The sequence below is a fragment of the Tiliqua scincoides genome, chromosome 2 (genome assembly GCF_035046505.1).
Source record: "Tiliqua scincoides isolate rTilSci1 chromosome 2, rTilSci1.hap2, whole genome shotgun sequence".
Lineage (NCBI taxonomy): Eukaryota > Metazoa > Chordata > Lepidosauria > Squamata > Scincidae > Tiliqua > Tiliqua scincoides.
This window is the reverse complement of record NC_089822.1, coordinates 112,376,503-112,396,164: the sequence shown is the minus strand read 5'-3', so window position 1 is coordinate 112,396,164 and position 19,662 is coordinate 112,376,503. Positions and strand designations below refer to the sequence as shown.

Below are 19,662 nucleotides of genomic sequence, written 5' to 3'. Positions count from 1 at the left end.
GGCTCAGGCCACGCCTACATAGAACCCCGGCGGTAGGGCTTTCGCCTCGCGCCTTGCCTGATTGGCTGGGGGCCCTCCAACCTTTGATTGACACCTTCTCTCCCCAGACAGTCGTCCTGTTTTTTTTAAAGCCCCACAACATGGGGGCGTGCATTGTTCCCGCGTGAGTGGCAGCCGAGGCCGGCCAATCGCCGTGCGCCTCCCGGACGCCGGCGAGCCAATGGGAAGCCGGTGAGGCGAAGAGGCCGGACCGTTGAGGCAGAGGCCGTCGAGCTCATTGTTGTGGGAGCTCCTTAAAGGGGCCGCCTCCGCCACCGACGGAGAGGAACGACTAGGGTGGCTGGCTGGCTGGCGGGCGGGCCGGGTCCGCCGCCGGTGGCTTTGCGGGGAGTACGCGCTCGGGAAAGGCCGGGGATCGGCCGGGCCTATGGAGCCCCCGCCCGCCAAGCGCAGGTGCGGCGCCTCCGGGGAGCAGCCCGAGCCGGGACCGGGACCGGGCGCCGCCGCCGCCGCCTCCGCTGCCTCCCCTCCTGCCGCCTCCACCGCCGTCGAGACGCTGCTGGACCTGAGCGCCCGGCGGGTGGCCGAGACCTGGGCCTTTGAGCAGGTGAGCGAAGCGCCGGGCCGGTCCCGGAGAGGAAGTCGGGCAGCCCGTCACTCAGCGCCTAGCTCTTGAAACGCGCTCCCTCCACCCTCTCCGCGCCGCCGGTGCTGAAGCTGGGAGGCCGGCGGGGGAAGGAAGGCAGCGAGCCTGTCCGCTCCTTCTGGGGAGTAAGCCCATTGGCTCCAGTGGACTTACTCCTGAGTAGCCATGCCTTCTGAGTAGGTAGCCCTGTCACCTGGGAGTAAGCCCCATTGACTACAATGGGACTAGCTTCTGAGTAGACGTGCGTAGAACTGGGCTCTGAGGCTGCAGTCCTGTCACACTTACCTGGGAGTAAGCCCCATTGACTCTAATGGGCTTACTTCTGAGTAGACGCGCTTGGGCTCCAAACCCCCTCCTTTCTCCTCGATGCAGTTCTCGCGGGTGCCTTCTAATTCCTCTCTCTCTCTCCCCCCCTCCGCTGAGAGAAGAGGAAGGCACTCTGCGTATGCTCAGAAGCGCAATCGTCATTTCCCAGAGACTGAGTTTCCTCCTGGGGAAGTGGGTTGGGACGCGACGCTTAAGGCCTGGCAGGTCCGTGGAGGAGCCCTGCTGATGGGGTGCCCCTTTTGATGCTGGCCTTGGCGGTGTGGAACAGCTTCTCCTGCTCAGTCCTGGACATCCAGCTGCTGTTCAAGGGGCCAGGGAAGGCGCCCCCCCATCGGTTGGCAATGCTGCTTGTTAGCCTGGCTCAGACAAAGCCTGCTGGCCCAGCCTGTCTTTCTATGCCCTGCTCCCTCCTCTACCTGTTCTCTCCTCCTGGTAATCGTCTTTTGTGGCTAACCCCATTCTTCCTGCCTTGTGGGGTCAGATTTTTTTCTCTCTCCCCCCCGCCCCCCGGATATCAGCTTGCCTTTCATGCTTAACCTTGCATGCACTTGAGTCATAGAGCATCCTCTCCTCCGCTCTGGCCTGTTCAGGCTTTTAGTCTTTTATTAGGGGATTTCCTCTAAACTGGTTTGGCTGTGGTGGAGTGTGAGTCCTGTGGGGATGGGGATGGCAGTCTGGAGATGGTGGTTCTTGCCTAGCCTCTCTTCTTGGACTCTTCCTGGTCTTCTCCAGTTCTTCCCAGACTGTCTGCTATTTTCTGGATCCTCTCAAGACCCTGCACCCTGCCTACTGGCTTGCTGATTGTCAGATGATTGATGGATACGTTCTTCTTTAAAAAATGTTGCCCCCCCTTGACTTTTGGTTTGATCCTGTCTGGGTTCCTAGTCACTCTTTCCAGGATCCAGTGGGGGGGGGGGATGTGAATTTACTTCTCCATTTGTGCTTCATTATACAGCACACTCCATCGTGCTGCTTTTCTTGTGGCTCTTTTTCCCCCTCCCCTTGCAAATTTTCCTAGTCGTTTCTTTCTGTACTAAGCTGTTCTAGTCCAATGGCTAGATAGAAAACTGGGTACACCTGAAGGAGCAGAGAGAGCTAGGGCTAGTCTGGGCAAAGCCCAGAAGAAGGTGGGGGAGTGATACTGAATTATGATGGGGAGGAGGAGGTCAAGCTTGCTAGATATGCTCTTCTATACATCTTCCCTCCCATGAAGTTGGAGTCTTGCTCGCCTCTGATTCTTGGAGATCAAAACTGGACTGCTTCCCACAGAGTGAGAATTCCTTGTAAGCAAATGCACTTGCATGCAGGGAGACAACAGGGCTTAATTTTGGTGTTGGGCTGGGAAACTTGTCAAACGACTCAGTGAGTGAAACTTTCAAGTCCAAGCGCCTGCCTGCCTGAAATGGGGGAGACTGCAAAAGAACTCAAGACTGGAAAAGAGCATCTTTTTACTTATCTTGCAAGGATGTGAAGTTTTCTGCTTTAGGGTTGTAAGTGTAATGATCTGCTTTTAAAGTTTCTCTTGGTAGCCTTGAATCTTGCTCCTCTGATGGTCCAAACCACATAGATGAGAATGTCTTGTATAAAAGTACACCTGCTGCAACACCTGAACTCAGGGTGGGTATAGATGGGCTCCATTTATATCCTGCACTACACTTTGGACCTTGAGGTATGAGAGCTTCGCTGTGCTAAACTGAATGGGTCTATTAAAAAAAGTGAAAAGAAAAAAATGGGATATGGCCTGTGGCTGCTGCCATAACTTCTCATTTGGCAGAAAAATGCTTATTTTGCAACAGTGTAGATTCATACTGAGTCAGAGGCAACTCTTAAAGCTCAGTAGCAGTTTGAGGAACTAGCCCTGTAGAAAAATTGGGTTTTAACCTAGTACCACATCCCAGTTCGGCTAAATGAGTTGGCATTGTCAGCACAGTGGCTTTTGCTGGAGACTGGCAGGCTTGTGACTGTGGCCCACAAATGTGCCTGTGTCTTGTCTGGTGTATGTTTAGTCCACATTGTCACTGAGGTGGTAAATTTGTACCAGTTGAAAGTGCAGATGAGGGCTTGCACTACTGAGTATAAAAACTTATTCGTATGCAGAACATGTTGGAAAGAAGACCCCTGGCTCAGTCTTCTCCCTGACATCTCTCTCTCTCTCTCTTTGTGTGTGTGTGTGTGTGTAATGTTTTTGTATGAAAGAACATTGTCATGTGAGTCTGCACTTGGAGTCTGAAATGGCACAGCCCAGATATGGGTTTATCACCTCAGTGAGACCTTGGTGCTCAGGTCTGCAGCCTCATGCACAGTTAAACTGCATAAATCCCACTCTGGATTTAAGCAGTGTGTCTGTGTTCAGGGTTGCAGCCAAGTTGAATATCTGCAGTACTCACATGCCAGGAATGGAGGCAGAGTTATCTGGTCCTCTCTCTTGTAGTTTCATGGCTCTGTTTTCAGCACTGTTTGGTTACCTCTTCCATCTCTATCCTGCATCCCCTACGTTCTGGACTGAGAGAGGAATAATGTGTTATCACTTTTGCCTTAATATATTTCTGCCCTACTTGGGCTGTATGATGTGGTGTTCTTCTAAGGCTGCTAAAAGCCCTTCTCCCTGAGCCTGCTTCTGTTGGTAGCCTTGTTGATGGAAATGCAAACAGAACCATGCACTAGCTGCCACTATCTTACTGTAAGGTAAAGTGAAGCAGCTTGTATTAGGTAGGGAGTTCTGAGTGCAGTCCAGGCCTCAGGAAAGTGTGAGTGACGGGTCTTGTCCCCATGGCACAATCCACTGGAAGGCATTCCCTGGAAGCCTAACTGAAATGAATTAGAGTTGCGCTTTCCCCCCAGTGGTTTGGACCGCCATATGAGTGGAACACAACCCCTCCTCCTTTGGGATTTGTTTTGCCTGAGATGCCCAGAAGTATTGGTCTTGTCCTAAAGTACAGTTAAAGTTTTATGTGCCTTCTCTTTCTTTTTCTGCTTTTGCTATTACTGTATTTAAGAACTCTGTGTCAGCAGTTGGGTGGCACTGCAGAATACTGAGGCACTGTGCTTCCTTTTTCTAGGCTTAGAAGACCATCTTATACATGTTTACTCAGAAGTAAATTTCACTATATTCAATAAGGCTTACTCCCAGGAAAGTGTACATAGAATTGCAGTCTTAGACTATGCAACACAAAAGATCAGAGATTGATTAAATAATAGCTGGAATGGGGGGGAGGGGTTCTGCCTAGCAGTCGCTAGCACAGAAGAGACTGAAGTTCATGACTGATAGAAATCCTAAGTGAATGTCTGTAGGCTGTAGGAAGGTTCTGTGAAAGAAGGGCTTTGAAAGGGATTGGAAGAAAGCATGCTACCCAGAGAGGCTGTTCTTGACACAGGAAGGATGTGAAAGAGAATTGTGATGGGACTGAGAAAATGAGGTGTTGATGGGGGAGAGCTTGCTTGTGGGGGAGAGTTTTGAATTAAGATCTGAAAACTGGAGTCCTGGAAGAGCAGTGGGGGAGGGGTGTGATGGCTAAAGAATGTGTAAGTACAGTGGTCAAGATGACTGAACACATGGAGATGGAGTGTGCCTTGAGAGCCAAGGGAATCCCAGTCTTGCTCAGGTTGTGATTAAATCATCCTTATGAATGTAATGTAGGAAGCAACAACACTTGCAGTATTGCAGAATCAGACCATTTGATTGCACCTGAAACACAATTGCCTCTTGATGACTGACACTGGGTTTATGATGTGGGAGGTAACTGTTGAGTAGGATGAGAGAGAGAGAGAGAGATTAATCTGTATTCATTTTCAGTTTTTTGGTGGGGGCAGTGGGAAGAAGAAAGATGAAAGAGTTCCAAACAATCTACTACTGGATGTGGATGGAAACTCCTCCTCCAGTGTGTCTGCTGCTTATTAACATTAGTTGTAGAAAAGGAAGGGACAGAAATAAGCAAGGCGCAATACATGACCATGACCCTGTTAAGCAATGGAGCTGTGTATCAGAAGCGGTATTGATTCCTCTTGATGGGAAGGAAGCCTCTGTAACAGTAGGAGCCTCCTTGATCCCCTGTGTGTCAAGGCTGGGTTGCTACCATTCCTGCTGAAGGAGAGAAATCCTCTTGCTTTTGGGCTGCAGCCAGCTATCCGGTATAGTAGGGACAGACCAATTTGTTTGGTGTCCAGACTGAGAAGTTAAATGTACAGTATTGTTATCATGATGCACTCGGCTCTCTTGAATACAGCGAGTGGTGAAATTTCTGGCACCTGTTGGCTGAGCTGATTGTATGGTACCCTGGAATTTGTGTACTTGCCTTCTGTGTATTAGGAGAATGAAGGGTGTGTAGAATATCTGCAGACTCTACCACTGGGAAGTGAGAGATCAGTTCCGCTGGGACTAAAATCCGCCCTGTGGCTCTTGGGTATGAGTTGTCATGTAGGCAAGGTCGACTATGGAAAGGGAAATATACGGAAAATATCTCAATTTGCAGAGCTGCATCTTTTTATAACTTTATTCTTACTATCTTTTACAGCTTATTTTCTGCCTGTTGCAGTACATGCTCTTCTCTCTCTGTGTACCCTCTCACCCATTTACTTGCTTGCAGCTCCACTTTTTAGTTACGTCCTCTCTCTTGGCACACTATGGCATTCTTCATTCTCTGCATCTTGTTCCCCCAGCTGTCCCATCTTTTCCTTCCTTGTATCACACGACTCTGTTCCCCACAGGTATCTGAATCCATCTGAATCATGCTGCATCTCTTACTCTTCTCCTTTTTCAGCCTACCTTTTGGGTCTTTCCTCCAGTCTTTTTTTAAAGCTTTATTCCCTCCCTCCCCATACCCTTCTTACACACCAAGCTTTTGCTGGCACGTGCGCTCATGACTGTGCAGGCTTACTGGCAAACCTGATGCCAAATGTTTCAAGCACTTCTGAATCCAGGGAGAAGAGGAGCAATATAGAAGTAGCGGCACAAACATCCTCTCCTCCCTACCCTACTTTTGGTGGACTTGGGTGGTCCTTGGCTGTTCTCATGGTACTGTGAGAGTCTCCCATGGTACTGTGAGATAAGGGGGAGATCTCTGATATGCATTTTCCTTAATGCAAATGAGGCCTGGGTTAGGGAACAGATACATTTCACACAAACTAACTGCCCTGGGCATTTGCTTTGGCATGGGAAAGGTGGGATAAATTTAAAAAAAATACAGTAAACTACTAAACAAATCTGCATGAAGGAAGGAAACTCTCTAGGCAGGCTCTCTCTCCAAAGTGGGTAGGAGTGCCAAGCTCAACTCTCTGTCTCTCCCTCTCTGTGTGGGAGCAACTTGCCTGTCTCTTGAGGTGTGGATGTTGCTGCTACTGAAGGAGGCTGGCAGGACAATGAGGAATCCAGATCAGCTTTTGCTGAAAAGTCCTTTCCTCTTTCTGAGCTACAGACTGCTAATTAGCCATGATGTTGACTCTAGGCCCTCCAGTTTACACTGGATGGTACTTGGAAGCCATAAGGCTGGGATAGCTATTTGCATTCTTTTCTCAGCCTGCCACAGTCTTGTGGCTTCGCATATTCTTGTTCTATTCAGGCTCTTTCTCTTTCTCTTCCTCTCCCTCCCAACTGGAGGCAGGGCTCAAGAATTCTAGTACATGACTTGGGGCCTTGTTGCAGTACAGAAAGCTGTGGGGGTGGGTGGGTGAAATTCCAAGCACCTAGTCACCCACAAACTTGACTTGATGCTGGTGCTTAGGAATGCGAAATGTTTGTTTAGTTGTACTCTGACATGTAAAAATGTGACAGTACATAGGAAGTCTTTTCTCATCTCACTACTGGGTGTCTCGGTATTGTGTGGCTACTGTCGAGGCTTGGAAAATGGAGTCTGTGTATTTTTGGTGCAGGACCCCAGCTGGCCTGTCTAGAGAAGACCAGGGCTTGGGAGAAATTTTCATTTATGCTGGTTTATCTTGTCTTTCTGTATTGTAGTGATGTGGCTTGCAATGATTCTATTAAGAATGATAACATCCAAGATAATAACATCCAAAAATGATAGCATTTAAATAGCAGCAAAAGGAACCAGAGATATAATGAAATCATTTTTATTTTCCTAGGCTTTTAAACTTTTAGCACCTGAGAGTAGCAGTTGATACAAAGCAGACATTTTGGGGACCAGAATTCCCTAACTGGTGAGAAGAATGAAACTGACATTACATCCAAGTTTGTAATGGTAGAGCAGTGCAAAATAAATGTCTTCAAAAGTGGTCCATGTTTGAATTTTTTAAAAATAAGTTCCAAGATGGATTTGGGATCTGTACCTTGTCTGTCTTGATAGGCATACTGACTTTGTGTTGGGATTTTGTTGCTTATTGACTCTTTATACAGTGGACTGTGGTATCTGCAGGTCAGGCATCTGCAGATTTGACTTAACTGCAAATGCCAGCAGATAGTGGGATCCATGTTTAAATTCCTTTGAAACAAAAAAAAGTGCATGAAAATCAGGGATGCTACCATTTCACCCCAAACCCGTGCCATTTCAAGGACTCCACAGGCTATTTTTAGGGCTTATAGACCCACTTCCAGGTCAGACGGAGGTTCCTTGCTCCTACTAGCCTCACCCAGAATGCCTAAAACTCTAACCACAATCTTTGTCTTCCTCCTCTCTTAACAGGTGGAAGAACGCTTCTCCCGTGTCCCTGAACCTGTGCAGAAGCGTATTGTGTTTTGGTCCTTCCCACGGAGTGAGCGGGAGATATGCATGTATTCATCCCTAGGTTACCACCCCCCTGAAGGCGAGCGAGACTCGCGCGTCCCCTTTAATCGTGGCCTGAATTTATTGCAGTCGGGTGCCGTTGACCGGGTCCTGCAAGTAGGTAAGTGACTTAACTAGATTAGAAGCATTTGTTTTGAATGAATCTTGCCCCGTGTATTAGGGGTAACGGCATTAACGGTTATCTTGGACTCATTTATGGCGGAGATAAACTGGTGACAAACTGTGCTTATGTACTGTTGAAAGGACATACAGAATGGAGAGGAGGAAGGGTCCTGGCTATTGTTACGTAGTCAGTGGGGCATGAAATGTCTCTTGTGATTTGTAATGTCCTAAACTGCAAAGCCTGGATGGTAGGGCTAACAACTATCTAAAAATACATTAGGTTCCCGGTATCTGCAAGAGTTCAGTCCCTTCCCCCCCCCCCATGGATACAGAAATTGCAGATATGGGAGCGCTATGCAAATACTGTTAGTAGCCCCTGCGCCCATTCCATTACCTCAGTTTTTGTGTGCTACCACTGGCAACCAGCCTGCACGTTACAAACAGGAGAATAACTGAATGTTAACAGGAAGCGCTTTCTGTTAACATTCAGTTTGGCTCCCTCTGGAATGCAGGCTGGTTGCCTGCATGTCACTCTTGAGTTCAGCAAGAATAGCTGGTTTAAAGAAGAAACACCAGCACTCCATAGCTAAAACAGAAAAACTAAGGTAACGGAATGGGCATGGATATCAGATCCGTGGATATGGGGCCCGCCTGTACCACATATTTTACAAATTGCTCCATTCTCAATCCACCCAATGCCTGTCCAAACAAGATCTTGTGGAAGTTCTTTAAACTGCCTCTGCCTTAACTATGAGACTCCAGAGGTGGGATGCCCCAAAGCTGCAAGGCAGCTGTAGAAAACTTTTCTGTGGGCTCTCCTTGCGTGGAAGAGGTGTTTTAAGACTGTGATGGGGCATAGGGTAGGAGACGGCTCCAGTGTGGGGGAGGGGAGGCTTAAATAGCAGCCCATGGAAAATTTCTTGTCTCCTGCATAATGCTCCTTCCTATCAACTAAAAGCTTTGCCCCTTTTCTCTGATTGCTCCCCTCACTTTTTTACCAGCCACAATGTTTTTGCACAACTCTGAAGGATGGAATCCTCCTTCTTAAAGAACAGTTTCTCAGGCTGCCAAATGTCTCTGATTCTGTGTGTGAGCAGTGAGCATCTCCTCTGTCAAACCTATATGCACATTCTGCTGATCATTCTGCTCAGAGAATATTCTCTAGTCTCTTGGTAGGTACTGGGTATTCCCAACCAGTTGTTGTAGATCTAATGAACTGCCTGTGAAATTAGGTTAAAGAAAGGCATGTGTCAATTAGCTGAGCCAGATAATCTCTTGGAACTGTGATACTTCTGGCAGCCCCCCCTCCCAAAAAAACCTCATTCTACAAAAATGTCATCAGTTGACTTATTAGTGGTGCTCCCTTAACAGCAAAGGACTCCCTCTCTGCAGAAGTCTACATTAGTGTACATATAAATTTATACAATTCTCCTGATGCTCCTAGTGAACTGCATACCCATACTGTATGACTATATTTATATAAATGGCCAAGATGGAGCCGTCTTGTATTAAGGAAGAAGGAATCCCTACTCAGCTTTGTCTCCTGAGACTTCTGCTTCCTGTCTCTCCTTGTTGCAGTAGAAACTGCTGACTTGCCTGTTGCCATTTTTAAAGAAAGTGCATTTGGCAACTTTTTAAATTTCTAACTTTATTATAATAAAAGAAAAAAGAAAACACACAATAAAATGTAAAGAAAAACAACATTAAAAGTAGTTTAAAAGTACAGATAAAGAAAACCTCTTTATCTTTAAAGAGATAAAGACTCGACTTCAAATTGTTATTCTGGAATAATTTATTTATCCCTTAAAATCTAATCTTCAAGCAACTCGTTAACTCATTGTTCTCTCTTTCATGCAGAAAGTCAAAAATTGGTTTCCAATTCTTCATAAAATTTTCTGTTGATTTCTCTTTAAGTAAAGTCATCAGTTTATCCATTTCTGCAAAGTTCATAATCTTCATCCACCATTCTTCCATTGGTACTGTCTGTAGTTTTCCAATATTGTGCATAAAGTATTCTAGCCGCACTTATCATATATAAAAATAAAGTTTCAAATCTTTTTTCCACATTCATCTATCATACCCAACAAAAAAACTTCAGGTTTCATTTGCATATTTGTTTTTAAAATCAACTGCATCTGTGCATGTATCTGCATTGGCAACCTGTTAACCGTTCAGTCAGCTGTTTTTCTTTTGTAGTGGAGCACTCCTAAATTAAGATTCCCATCTGAAAATTATTGGACTCCAAAGCACTCCCAAATCATTGAGACTATTCAATGATTCAAGCTATTAAGCTTGAACAATGTAAATTTTAATGGTATTATTTTTCTATTTTCTCAAATATGTTACATAGCTGAATTTAAAAATGGTTCCAACTTAAAACATACACCATCATTGTGTTTGTAAAGCATCTTGTGGACATGTAACTATTGTAGCTAAGCATAAGTGTGTGTAAATGAAACGAGTGGATTCTTCCTCAGTTTACCCTGCCTCTTCTTCCTGTCTCCCTTGTGATTGTGAGCTCCTTGGGCTAGGAACTAATCTTATTCTTAATAAAGTTATCTGTGCACAGATCCATTAATAAAACTTTTGACCAGCTCATGGAGCACCCTGACATCCTCCTAGAACAGTAATTTTCAACCTTTTTCATCTCACGGCACAGACAAGGCACTAAAATGGTCAAGTCACACCACCAGGTTGTTGACAATTGACAAGGCACACCATGCTGCCAGTGGGGCTTGCATCTCCCATTGGCCCTATTAATAAATGACCTTCCCCCCCCAAATTCCTGTGGACCACTTGTGGCACACCAATATGCCACAGCACAGTGGTTGAAAATGGCTGTCCTAGAGTCTAGTGAGGATTATTGCTGTGGTCAGTGCACACACTATTCTTGGCAGCCTGCTGTTCCAACTGCTTCTCTGTAGCCAGACTGTTCAGAAGTCAGAATATGGCAGATCATGTACTTGCACATAGCCAAGTATGATGGAAGGTGAAGATGGAGAATATGTGGCAGAGGCCCCTTCCCTTGCATCTGGAAGCATGAAGGGATCTCTAAGTAGCACACAAGAAGCCAAAAGATCTCTTACTCTTATGGAGTTTATTTGAATGGATCATGTTTGTGATCTGGATTGGTGTCTGCCTATTTTGTCCATATTGTCAGTTGGGAATATGGAACAAATCTCTTTGTGTGCATTGGTTGCTGTTGTCAATTTGTAGCTCCTTCTGGATTGACTCCGTGACCTCTTGCCTTATGGGGTCTGGTCTGCAGTATGTCTGAATCTAGGCTCTGGAATTCTCCTTTTCAGGCTTATCCTACATGTTTGCTCATTATCAGTGAGGTGTGTGTGCGTTTGAAATGCTTCCATGTGGCATCACAGGCGTTGGTTGGAAGAGACCCTCTGAGCAAAATTGTGGGGCAAGTTACTCTGATACAAAAAGCTGCTGTTTTATGAGAAGGGTAATTAGAGGCCGGTAATGGACTCCTGCATATGCTTGACTTTGATGTTCCAATAGAAAAAAAAATGAGAGAATGTTTGTGTCAAATAGTGGGTGGTATGCTCACAACTCTTTTGAGAACAGTTGTGTACATTTTAATACTCATGTTCTAGGTCAGGGGGTGGGCAAACCCCGGCCCAGGAGCCATTTGAGGCCCTCGGGGTTTCCCAATCCAGCCTGTGTGGAGCCCCCAGTCTCCAATGAGCCTCTGACCCCTAGGAGCCTGTTGGAGCCCGTGCTGGCCCACACCTGCTGGTCGCGACTGCCAGATGTGAAATGCGAGCAAAGTCACAGCAAGGCCTGTTCTCTATGTATTTTCTGCTTTACCCTGGGTATTATTTTACACACACCCCCATTGCCTCTGAACAACTTGTGTCTCCATGTGTTTCTGACAAGTTCTGTATGTTTCCACTCTTTAAGAGGTGTATGGCAAGCAGTTCGTAGTTCTCACATGGTTCTACATGCCTGTATTATAGTTCTCATGTGTATTATAAATAAGCTCAGTAAAATTCATTCATTCATATAAGTTCCATCTCTAATGTTTTCATTCATGTAAATTTATTTAAATTTGAAACTTAATTCTTTCCCCCCCCCCCGGACCCCTACAGTATCAGAGAGATGATGTGGCCCTCCTGCCAAAATGTTTGCCCTCCCCTGTGCTAGATGAATGACCCCTGAGTGTTGCTTCCAATATCTTTGAGTATAAACAGAATTAATATTAATTGTATCTATATTTCATTAACAGCAGCTGTATTCAGGGTGAGTTCTTTGGCAATGATGTGTTTAAAAAAAAAAAAAGTATACAGTACACACTTCCACACTTTCAGTGCCTAACTTTAGCCTGCAGTTATCCTTTTATAGTTTAAGCAGGTAACTTGCTACCTTTTTAGCTATATGAAAAAACAGGTGGATTATTAAATGTACTATAGATGGCTAGACCTGCAGATTTTAGTATGATACACTAGCTGAGCTGTTCAGCCTGCTTACATATTGCATTCCTGTCCTCCAAATCATGGCTTGGAGGACTGGGAACATGCTGCGGGTTTGTGCATGTCCTCATCCCCTCTCCTGTGGCAGACTGAGCAAACTGGCTTGTAGTTTTAGTAAAACTAACCATAGTCATTCAATCTGGTCGCAACAAACTATGGGTTTGTTAGGAAATCCCAAGAGGGGGGAAAGGGAGTGTCTGAGCCCACAACATGACCCTGTACCACCAAACCATGGTTTGGCAAATTGTCTTACTGAATTGAGCCACTGAGCTTAAGATACCTTCACAGATTTTTTACGTTAGCACTTGGTACTTTTATTTCAGTTGTTGAGGCCTTAACAGTTGTTCAGTTGTTGAGACCTGAAGGTCAAAGATTGAGGTGTTGCCTTAAACAGGTTCTCTTCTCCCTCCCCTCATGCTGAAAATGCCCTCATTGTCAGCCATAACCTAGCTTTCAGTGGGCATGGACTATTTTAGATAAGTATTTACAGGCAGTACAAAATGGGAACGAGAGTGCTCCAGATTAGCTGCTAACAGGCTCTGTCTGAAAAGAAACCTGTGCGTCTCATTTCAGGTGCTGGTTCCAAATTCTACATTCCTTTTTCTGGTGCTAGCAGTAAGGCTGCTGGTGCTAAAAAAAGGCCAACGCTGTTAGTTCCTCCTTGCAACTCCCTGCAATCTGTTCAGGGGATGTTGGAAGCTGCATGAGCCCAACAAATTGCCATGTGCTATTAAGCCTCTGGAGCCATTTCTCACAACTGCTGCAAATGTTACAAAACTGTTAGACAATCAGCACTTTGGTGTGGAGCTGCTGGAAGAGGCTCAGAGTGGGAGCCATGTGCCAGGACACCCCCAGTTCAACTTCTACCTCAGCTATGCATTTGCCATGTGGTCTTAAGCAAGCCCTTTACTCCCAGCTCTCCTGCAATTTGATGAAGATGGTCTACCTTGCAGGATTATTGGGTAATGTATATGTAGCACTCTGCATACTTGAATGTGTTCTAAATGTGCTATGTCTTGCCTGGAGTATTGTATTGGTGTATGACAATTGCATAAGAATTAATTAGGGGTTATGTTTTGTTTTGTGTTCTTAAAATAGATTCACATATGCTCATAATCTTGAACCTGAAAAGCCCATCGTGCATTCAGATGTGAGATGTGCTTCCAAGGCTAAACCATGGAAATACATTCTAGAACTTAGCTCTGGTTCCTATATTAAGTCCTGAAGCTGGGAAGGGCTTTAGACCTTCTTTCCTTCCTTTTGCTGGCTTCTTCCAAACCATGGCAGTGGAGCTCTTGGTTGTATGAAAGGAAGGAAGATGAAGTAACTGTATGGTAATGTTTGGTCTGCTTCCTTGGCAATGGCCCACAAAGAGTCTCTAGCACAAGAGCCGCTGCCTTACCACTGGATCCAGCAAAAAAGTTTCAAGCTGAGTATGGCCCTGTTAAGGTAAATGGGACAAAATCTCAAAAAGGATATTGGTGTGAGAGTACAGGAAAGAGCCATTATGATGGCCAGGGGCTGGTATATCACCCCTACCCCCCCAAATAGAAATAGAACTTCAGATCCCCTGTAACCAAATTGGTTGATAGAAGTCAGGATATGCATGTAATGTAAATAAGCACCTACGTTCCATGATTTGATAAAGTTATGAAATTTGCTAGTGCTGGTATATCTGTTGTTTACAGCTGTGCATGCCAAAGGACAGGGCAGTTGGATTTTCTGTTGGGTTGGGCAACGCTGTACAGTGTGGAAGAGAGGGTTGGCAATGATGACTGTCATAGCCATAGCACCTAACTCATGCTAGTTGAACTGGCAATTTGAGGCCAGGACATGCCAAGTGAGTCTGGTGGCCTGCCTAATTCCACATTCTAGCTTTGTGGCACTTGGCATATGTTCCCTTCTGCTTAGCCCTTCCTGATGCTCAAGGCAAGATCATCTTCTCACTAGCCTTAAGCACAGACAACCCAGATGGTACTATACCATCATCTGAGAATATTCTATGAAAGAAAGAAGTTCTGGATCACTTGAACAACAGAGTCAAAGTACACATCGAGAGGAATGGTGAAACCGCCTCCTAATGGTACCTAGCCAGTTTTTAGCAAATACTGTTTTGCTGCAGATATGGTAGTCAGACAGTGCTGTCAAAGATTCTTTTGGTACCTCTTCTGTATTAATCCCCAGTAAGTGAGAGGGAGTACTGCGAGCGGCTACTGCAGCAGCTCTTTAGCTGTTACAGCTTTTTGCTACTGCTAGACTACTACTGCTAGACTTGCTACTGCTCTTGTATTGAGGGCTAATCATCTTTTAAAAACCATTTATTAGTGACCATTTATTGCAACACTACTCTATGGGCAGACTATACTTTTTATGGTCTTAAATCTACTACCTATGTTGCGAATCAAAAATAGTATCCTTTTTATTTGACTTTTAACAAATAGTTTAAAAAAAGCAAAAAAAACCCCACACATACTGAATTAAAATGCCTGGGTGAATGAAAGCACTTTTACCTGGTGCTAGAAGGCCACATGTAGAGGTGCCAGGTGTGCTGAACAAGCGAGGGCACCTCATAAATGGGAAGTTACCACAGAGGAGGCCTGTTTTCCAGGTTCCACCACCTGCCCAGGTCAACCAGGGAAGGGCCTTACCAGGGCAGGTCCATGCATCAGCAGGAAATCCTTTAGTCATATACAGGCAGAAACGAAAGAATATCCACCATGAGAGACTAGAGTTGACCTTTTCTAGGTGGGTGTCTAGCCTAATAGCAGAATGCAATGAATGCAATATCTATTCAAGGCAAGATAACCAGGTCTGAGAGCTCACATTCATTGTCTGGGCCTGGTAGACCTAAGGTTAAAGTACACTGAGTACCATTTTCAGCAGTCACTTTCCTCTCCTTTTATAATACAGTATAGAAGAATTTTCTGTCCTGCAATACTCCACACAGACTAGGTCAGATTTTGTACCCCACAGCCAGAAGAGTGAGCAAGTACACCATAAGGGTGGGTCCTCCTGCTGAGACATGAGCAGTTGAACTGGTGGGTGGCAGCATTGCCACTGGTTTGGCTCTACCTCCCTTGTGCCTTGGCTGTAGAAGCTTTGACCCTTTGAGAAGCTCAGCTGTGGTGGCTGATGCAACTAACAAACCAGGCCAACCTGCCTCAATCCTCACTTCATTCCTATGCCCAGTTTCCAGGTCTCAAGGGTTTGACTTGAAGTGGGTTTTAACTGCCTTCATAGGGATATCCAGGCTGAGGAGCCAAAATTGGGGGATGGGGCTATTTTTTGCTTGGCTTTTACTACAGTCTCCATCACCATGTTGATCATGTTAAGTCTTGGAAGCTATTTTGCACAGCCAGGCTCTTCCCCTGACCAGTCAGTTGTCATCCTCTTGCCTTCTGCTGCCCACTAAATGTTCCCTTTACCCCACTAGGCTCTGTCCCCTTCCTGTTTCCAGGTTATTTCCTTTTCCCACTCCCATACTCTCTACTGCAAACCTTGGGGTGTTAGTCTGGGGGACCTGGCAAGATCAGGACTATAGCCCATAGTTTAGGACTCTCTAGTTCACATCTATTAGATTTGAATGTTTCCCTACAGTCCTAGCCTGGGAAGGACCAAGAAGTCACTGAAACTCTCCCCCCTCCCACCAGTGCATACCAGGATGACCCTTTTATTGCTTCATCATGGTATGAATGTCAGATATGTTTCACAATCACCACAACTAACTTTAGGTGACTTGGGCAAGCGGGACCAAAGAAATGTTCCTGTAGAAGGTTTCACTTCCCTCTGACAAAGCAGCTGCCATCCCATATCTAAGTTTCCAATTGAAGTTATTGATGACAGGTTTTAGAATTGTAGCCAATCTCATTTCAGCTCTTTTAAAAAAAATCTGTATTTGTCCATTTTCTCCTTCCTGTAATTAGGCTGCTGGGCTGCTCTTTGCACTTGTACTAGCTGGAGTGCTATCTCCTTGACATGTATGACCAAAACTGCACTTTAGTGGAGATCTTGCCCAGTGCCTTGTACTGACATGTTGATGCTTCCCGATACCTACTGACAGTGCTCCACCTCATAAGGCCAGGAATTGCATTTGCCTGATTTGCAACTGCATTGCAGGCCTCATAGTAATTGTGTGACTGAGCAAGATCTGCCCAATTCTTTCCTCATTGGTTATTTTCAGCAGATGAATCCTTGGCTGCAATTATGAAAAGTTGTAGTTCCCATAACATTTTGTGCTATAGAATTTCATTCCATTTATGTTGCTCTGCTCCATGAAGTCATTCAGTTTCTCTTCCTGATGCTTTTCTGTTTTTATAGTGACTCCTAATTTCCTGTCATCCGCATATTTCCTGTCAATGCACTCCTACTGAATAGAAACATTGATTAAAATAGGCTCCAAGACTGACTCCGGAGGGGCTGGTTACATTTCTCTAGCTCAGACGCTTTCATTCCAGCACAACCATTTGTTTCCCTTTAAGCTTCTCCTTACCCCTCTAATTGTAGATGTTTCTGTCCACTGAAGAAGGCAGTGATGTACACAATAGCAAGTAGCTTTTCTAGGTGAAAACCAGTATATGCAATACAGCGTTCTGCATTCAAAGCCTTCTTAGTGTAAAAGTGTTTTTTGTGTTCTAAAATGTTTGCCTATTCTTGCATTTCAGAACCAACTCAGTATGTTCAGATAGCTTTCATGGAAGTCCTTTGTAGTTTTGAGTCTCATCTTGTCCATTAACACTTCCCTCTTTAAATAAGTTACTACATGTTTTGCTAAAATCTGAATAGATGAGGTATACTGCATTTCCGTAGTCAAGAAAACCAACTATCGGGGGGGTGGGGATATAGGGGAAGCAAAGATACTGCACTGAGCATCCATGCTTACATCTGATTTCATATTTTCTTCTACACCTTTTATATTTTAATTGTCCTTTCCTTTATGTGTCTCATCCTCGTCTGTCATTGAAGTTGAATTAAATAGTTCTGAAGTTAGCTGTGACATTCGTACTACCCTTTTGAAATATGGGTACATTGTTATCTACTCATCTGATAACATTTTTCCTCTTCCCCCATTCCCTAATTAATTATTGTTTTCAGTACATATCTTTGCTAGTTATCTATTCTATTTATGTCCTATGCAGGGCTGAGCCAGTGTGGTACAATGGCTGAAGTGTTGGACTTAGTATGAAGAAACCTGCATTTAAATCCCACCCTCTTCCATAAAGTTCACTGTATCGTCACTTGACCTCACCTACCTCACAGAGTTGTGAGGCTAAAATGGGAAAGTCTTGCATATTGCGCAGAAGGAAGGATAGGGTGCAAATGTGCTGGATTGAGTTCTGTGGTGTTTTGCAGTAAGTTTTGTTATGGGTCTCAAATTAATAAAAGATCAACAGCCAGGCTTCCTTTTCAGCAGTGAGTCTGGTCAGTGGATAGGTTACCTATTGCCTTTGGAGAATTGGCCCCAAGGTATGTATGTATATTTGTTTCATGTTAGAGTTGTATATCCTGCCTTTTGTTCTGGCCTCAAGGCAGCTAGCAAAATAATACAACAATAAAATATAAAGTGGTAAACTAGCAAACTGTGGTGACTTAAGGGAGCTCAACTGGGAGCCTTCTCCCATGCTTTTAACCAAGTGCTCAAGTGTCCAATTGGGAGCCCAGGAGGCCTAGGTGCCCCTTTTCCCTGAGGCACTTCTGCACTCTGTGTGAGAAGCCAGCCGAGAGCAAGCCTCACCTTGTCAATGGTAAGGCAGTGACCAAGGTGGAGACTGTTTTTTTGTTTGTTTGTTTGTTTTTAATTGGCATCTCAGACTAATGCTCATCTAGTCTGGTGCACTCTGTACCACAGTGGCTGGACAGACACCTCTGGGAAGTTTGAAATGTGGGCATAGTGGAGGTGGCTGTCTCATTCAGTTTGTTCTAGGCATCTGGTTTGTGGAGATGTACAGTCTCTGTGCACAGAGGGTTCACTTAGAGATCATGGCCAGTTAGCTGTTGAAATACCACCTCTTTTTTTCCATAAACTTGTCTATTCCTTCTTCTAAAGCCATATTAATCTAGTGGCTCTCATTGCAACTTGTGGCAGCAAGTTGTAGAAGTTAGTTATACCTCATATGAAGAAGTGCTGTACAGTACTTAACTTTTATCTGTCTTGAACCTATTGCCAGGCAGTTCTACGGGATTAAGCTGAGTTGTAGCTTTATGAGATGGAGGGGGAAAAAATCTTGGTGCATTTCCTCCATCATGTGTTCTTTGAGTCGTATGCCTGATTTTCTTCTTCTGACCTACAGTGCCATCAGTGCTCTTTTCTGTTAGGGAAAGCTGCTACCACCTGATAATTTCATTTAAGTTTTCCTGATCACCTTTTTCAGCTCTATTTTTATACTTTTTTGAGGTAGGTGGCAACCAGAACTTCACATAGCATTCTAAATACAACACACCACATATCTCTGAACAGCGGGCTCTCCTTATCTGTGGGCATGGCATCCATGGATTTGAACCACTGCGGATGCCTCCTTGTGTCCCAGCATGCCTCCAGGAAGCAGCCAATGGAGAGGGCTGTGGGTAGGCCAGTGGAGTGGGCCGCGGACTGCTTGGCCTCAGAACACCTCCTGAGTGCAACGGGACGTTGTGGGTGCAAACCAGAATTTGCTTACTGGAGGCATTCTGAGGCGCTGGGAGGCCAATGGCTGCCTGCCCGGTGCAACCTCAAAACAAGGTACTGAAGCCCTGCCCCCTCCCCTTTATCCAAGACTCCAATATCTGCAGATTTTTGTATCCACTGGGGGTCCTGGAACGAATTCCCCTTAGATACCGAGGGCCCACTGTACTTGTATCATGACGCTTGCGGGTTTATGATACTGTCCTGTCAGGGTTGAGGACAGGATTGGGAACACTAAAATGAAGTCAGCAGATGATCTTAAAGGTGCCCTTATTGACCCCAAAGCTACCGAAAAGCATTTGGCGTGTCCCTTCTCCTAGTCTTTGAATGTTCAACGCTGTGCCTGATTGTTCAACTCTGTGCATGAAGTCCTGGTGATTTAATCGGGCTCCAATGCTGCTTTACCCAACCTTCTGGTTTGGGAGAGGATTATGCCTGGCTGCTTTTGACGTGTTTTCCTCCAGAAGTTCCTCTTTCTATTTATAGCAATTGCTGCATATGTAGCCGGCAGCTTTCTCTGCTTGAGAGGTGAAGGGAGGCTGCTGGGTGTGGGTCGCGAACCTGGCAGTTGAAGTGAGTCATCCATGGGTCTGGCAGTACCGGCAGAGTATGCTTTCTTTGTGCCAGGCTGTGACGCAGTAGGGGTGTGGGTGTGGCCTTGAGTCCGACCGGTTTTGTCAGGATACCCACTTTCGTCATGTGTAACTCACC

At 45.3% G+C, this 19,662-nt stretch overlaps 1 protein-coding gene across 1 annotated transcript in view; it reads left to right on the top strand.

The window, feature by feature from the left end:
* Positions 1-296: 296 nt before the first annotated feature.
* ZSWIM4 (zinc finger SWIM-type containing 4) overlaps positions 297-19,662 on the top strand; it is a 37,038-nt gene continuing 17,672 nt past the window's right edge. The window contains exons 1-2 of the mRNA XM_066616427.1: positions 297-607; positions 7,606-7,807. Coding sequence (XP_066472524.1) covers positions 428-607; positions 7,606-7,807 — 382 coding nt within the window. The 5' untranslated portion in view covers positions 297-427. The remainder of the gene's footprint in view (positions 608-7,605; positions 7,808-19,662) is intronic.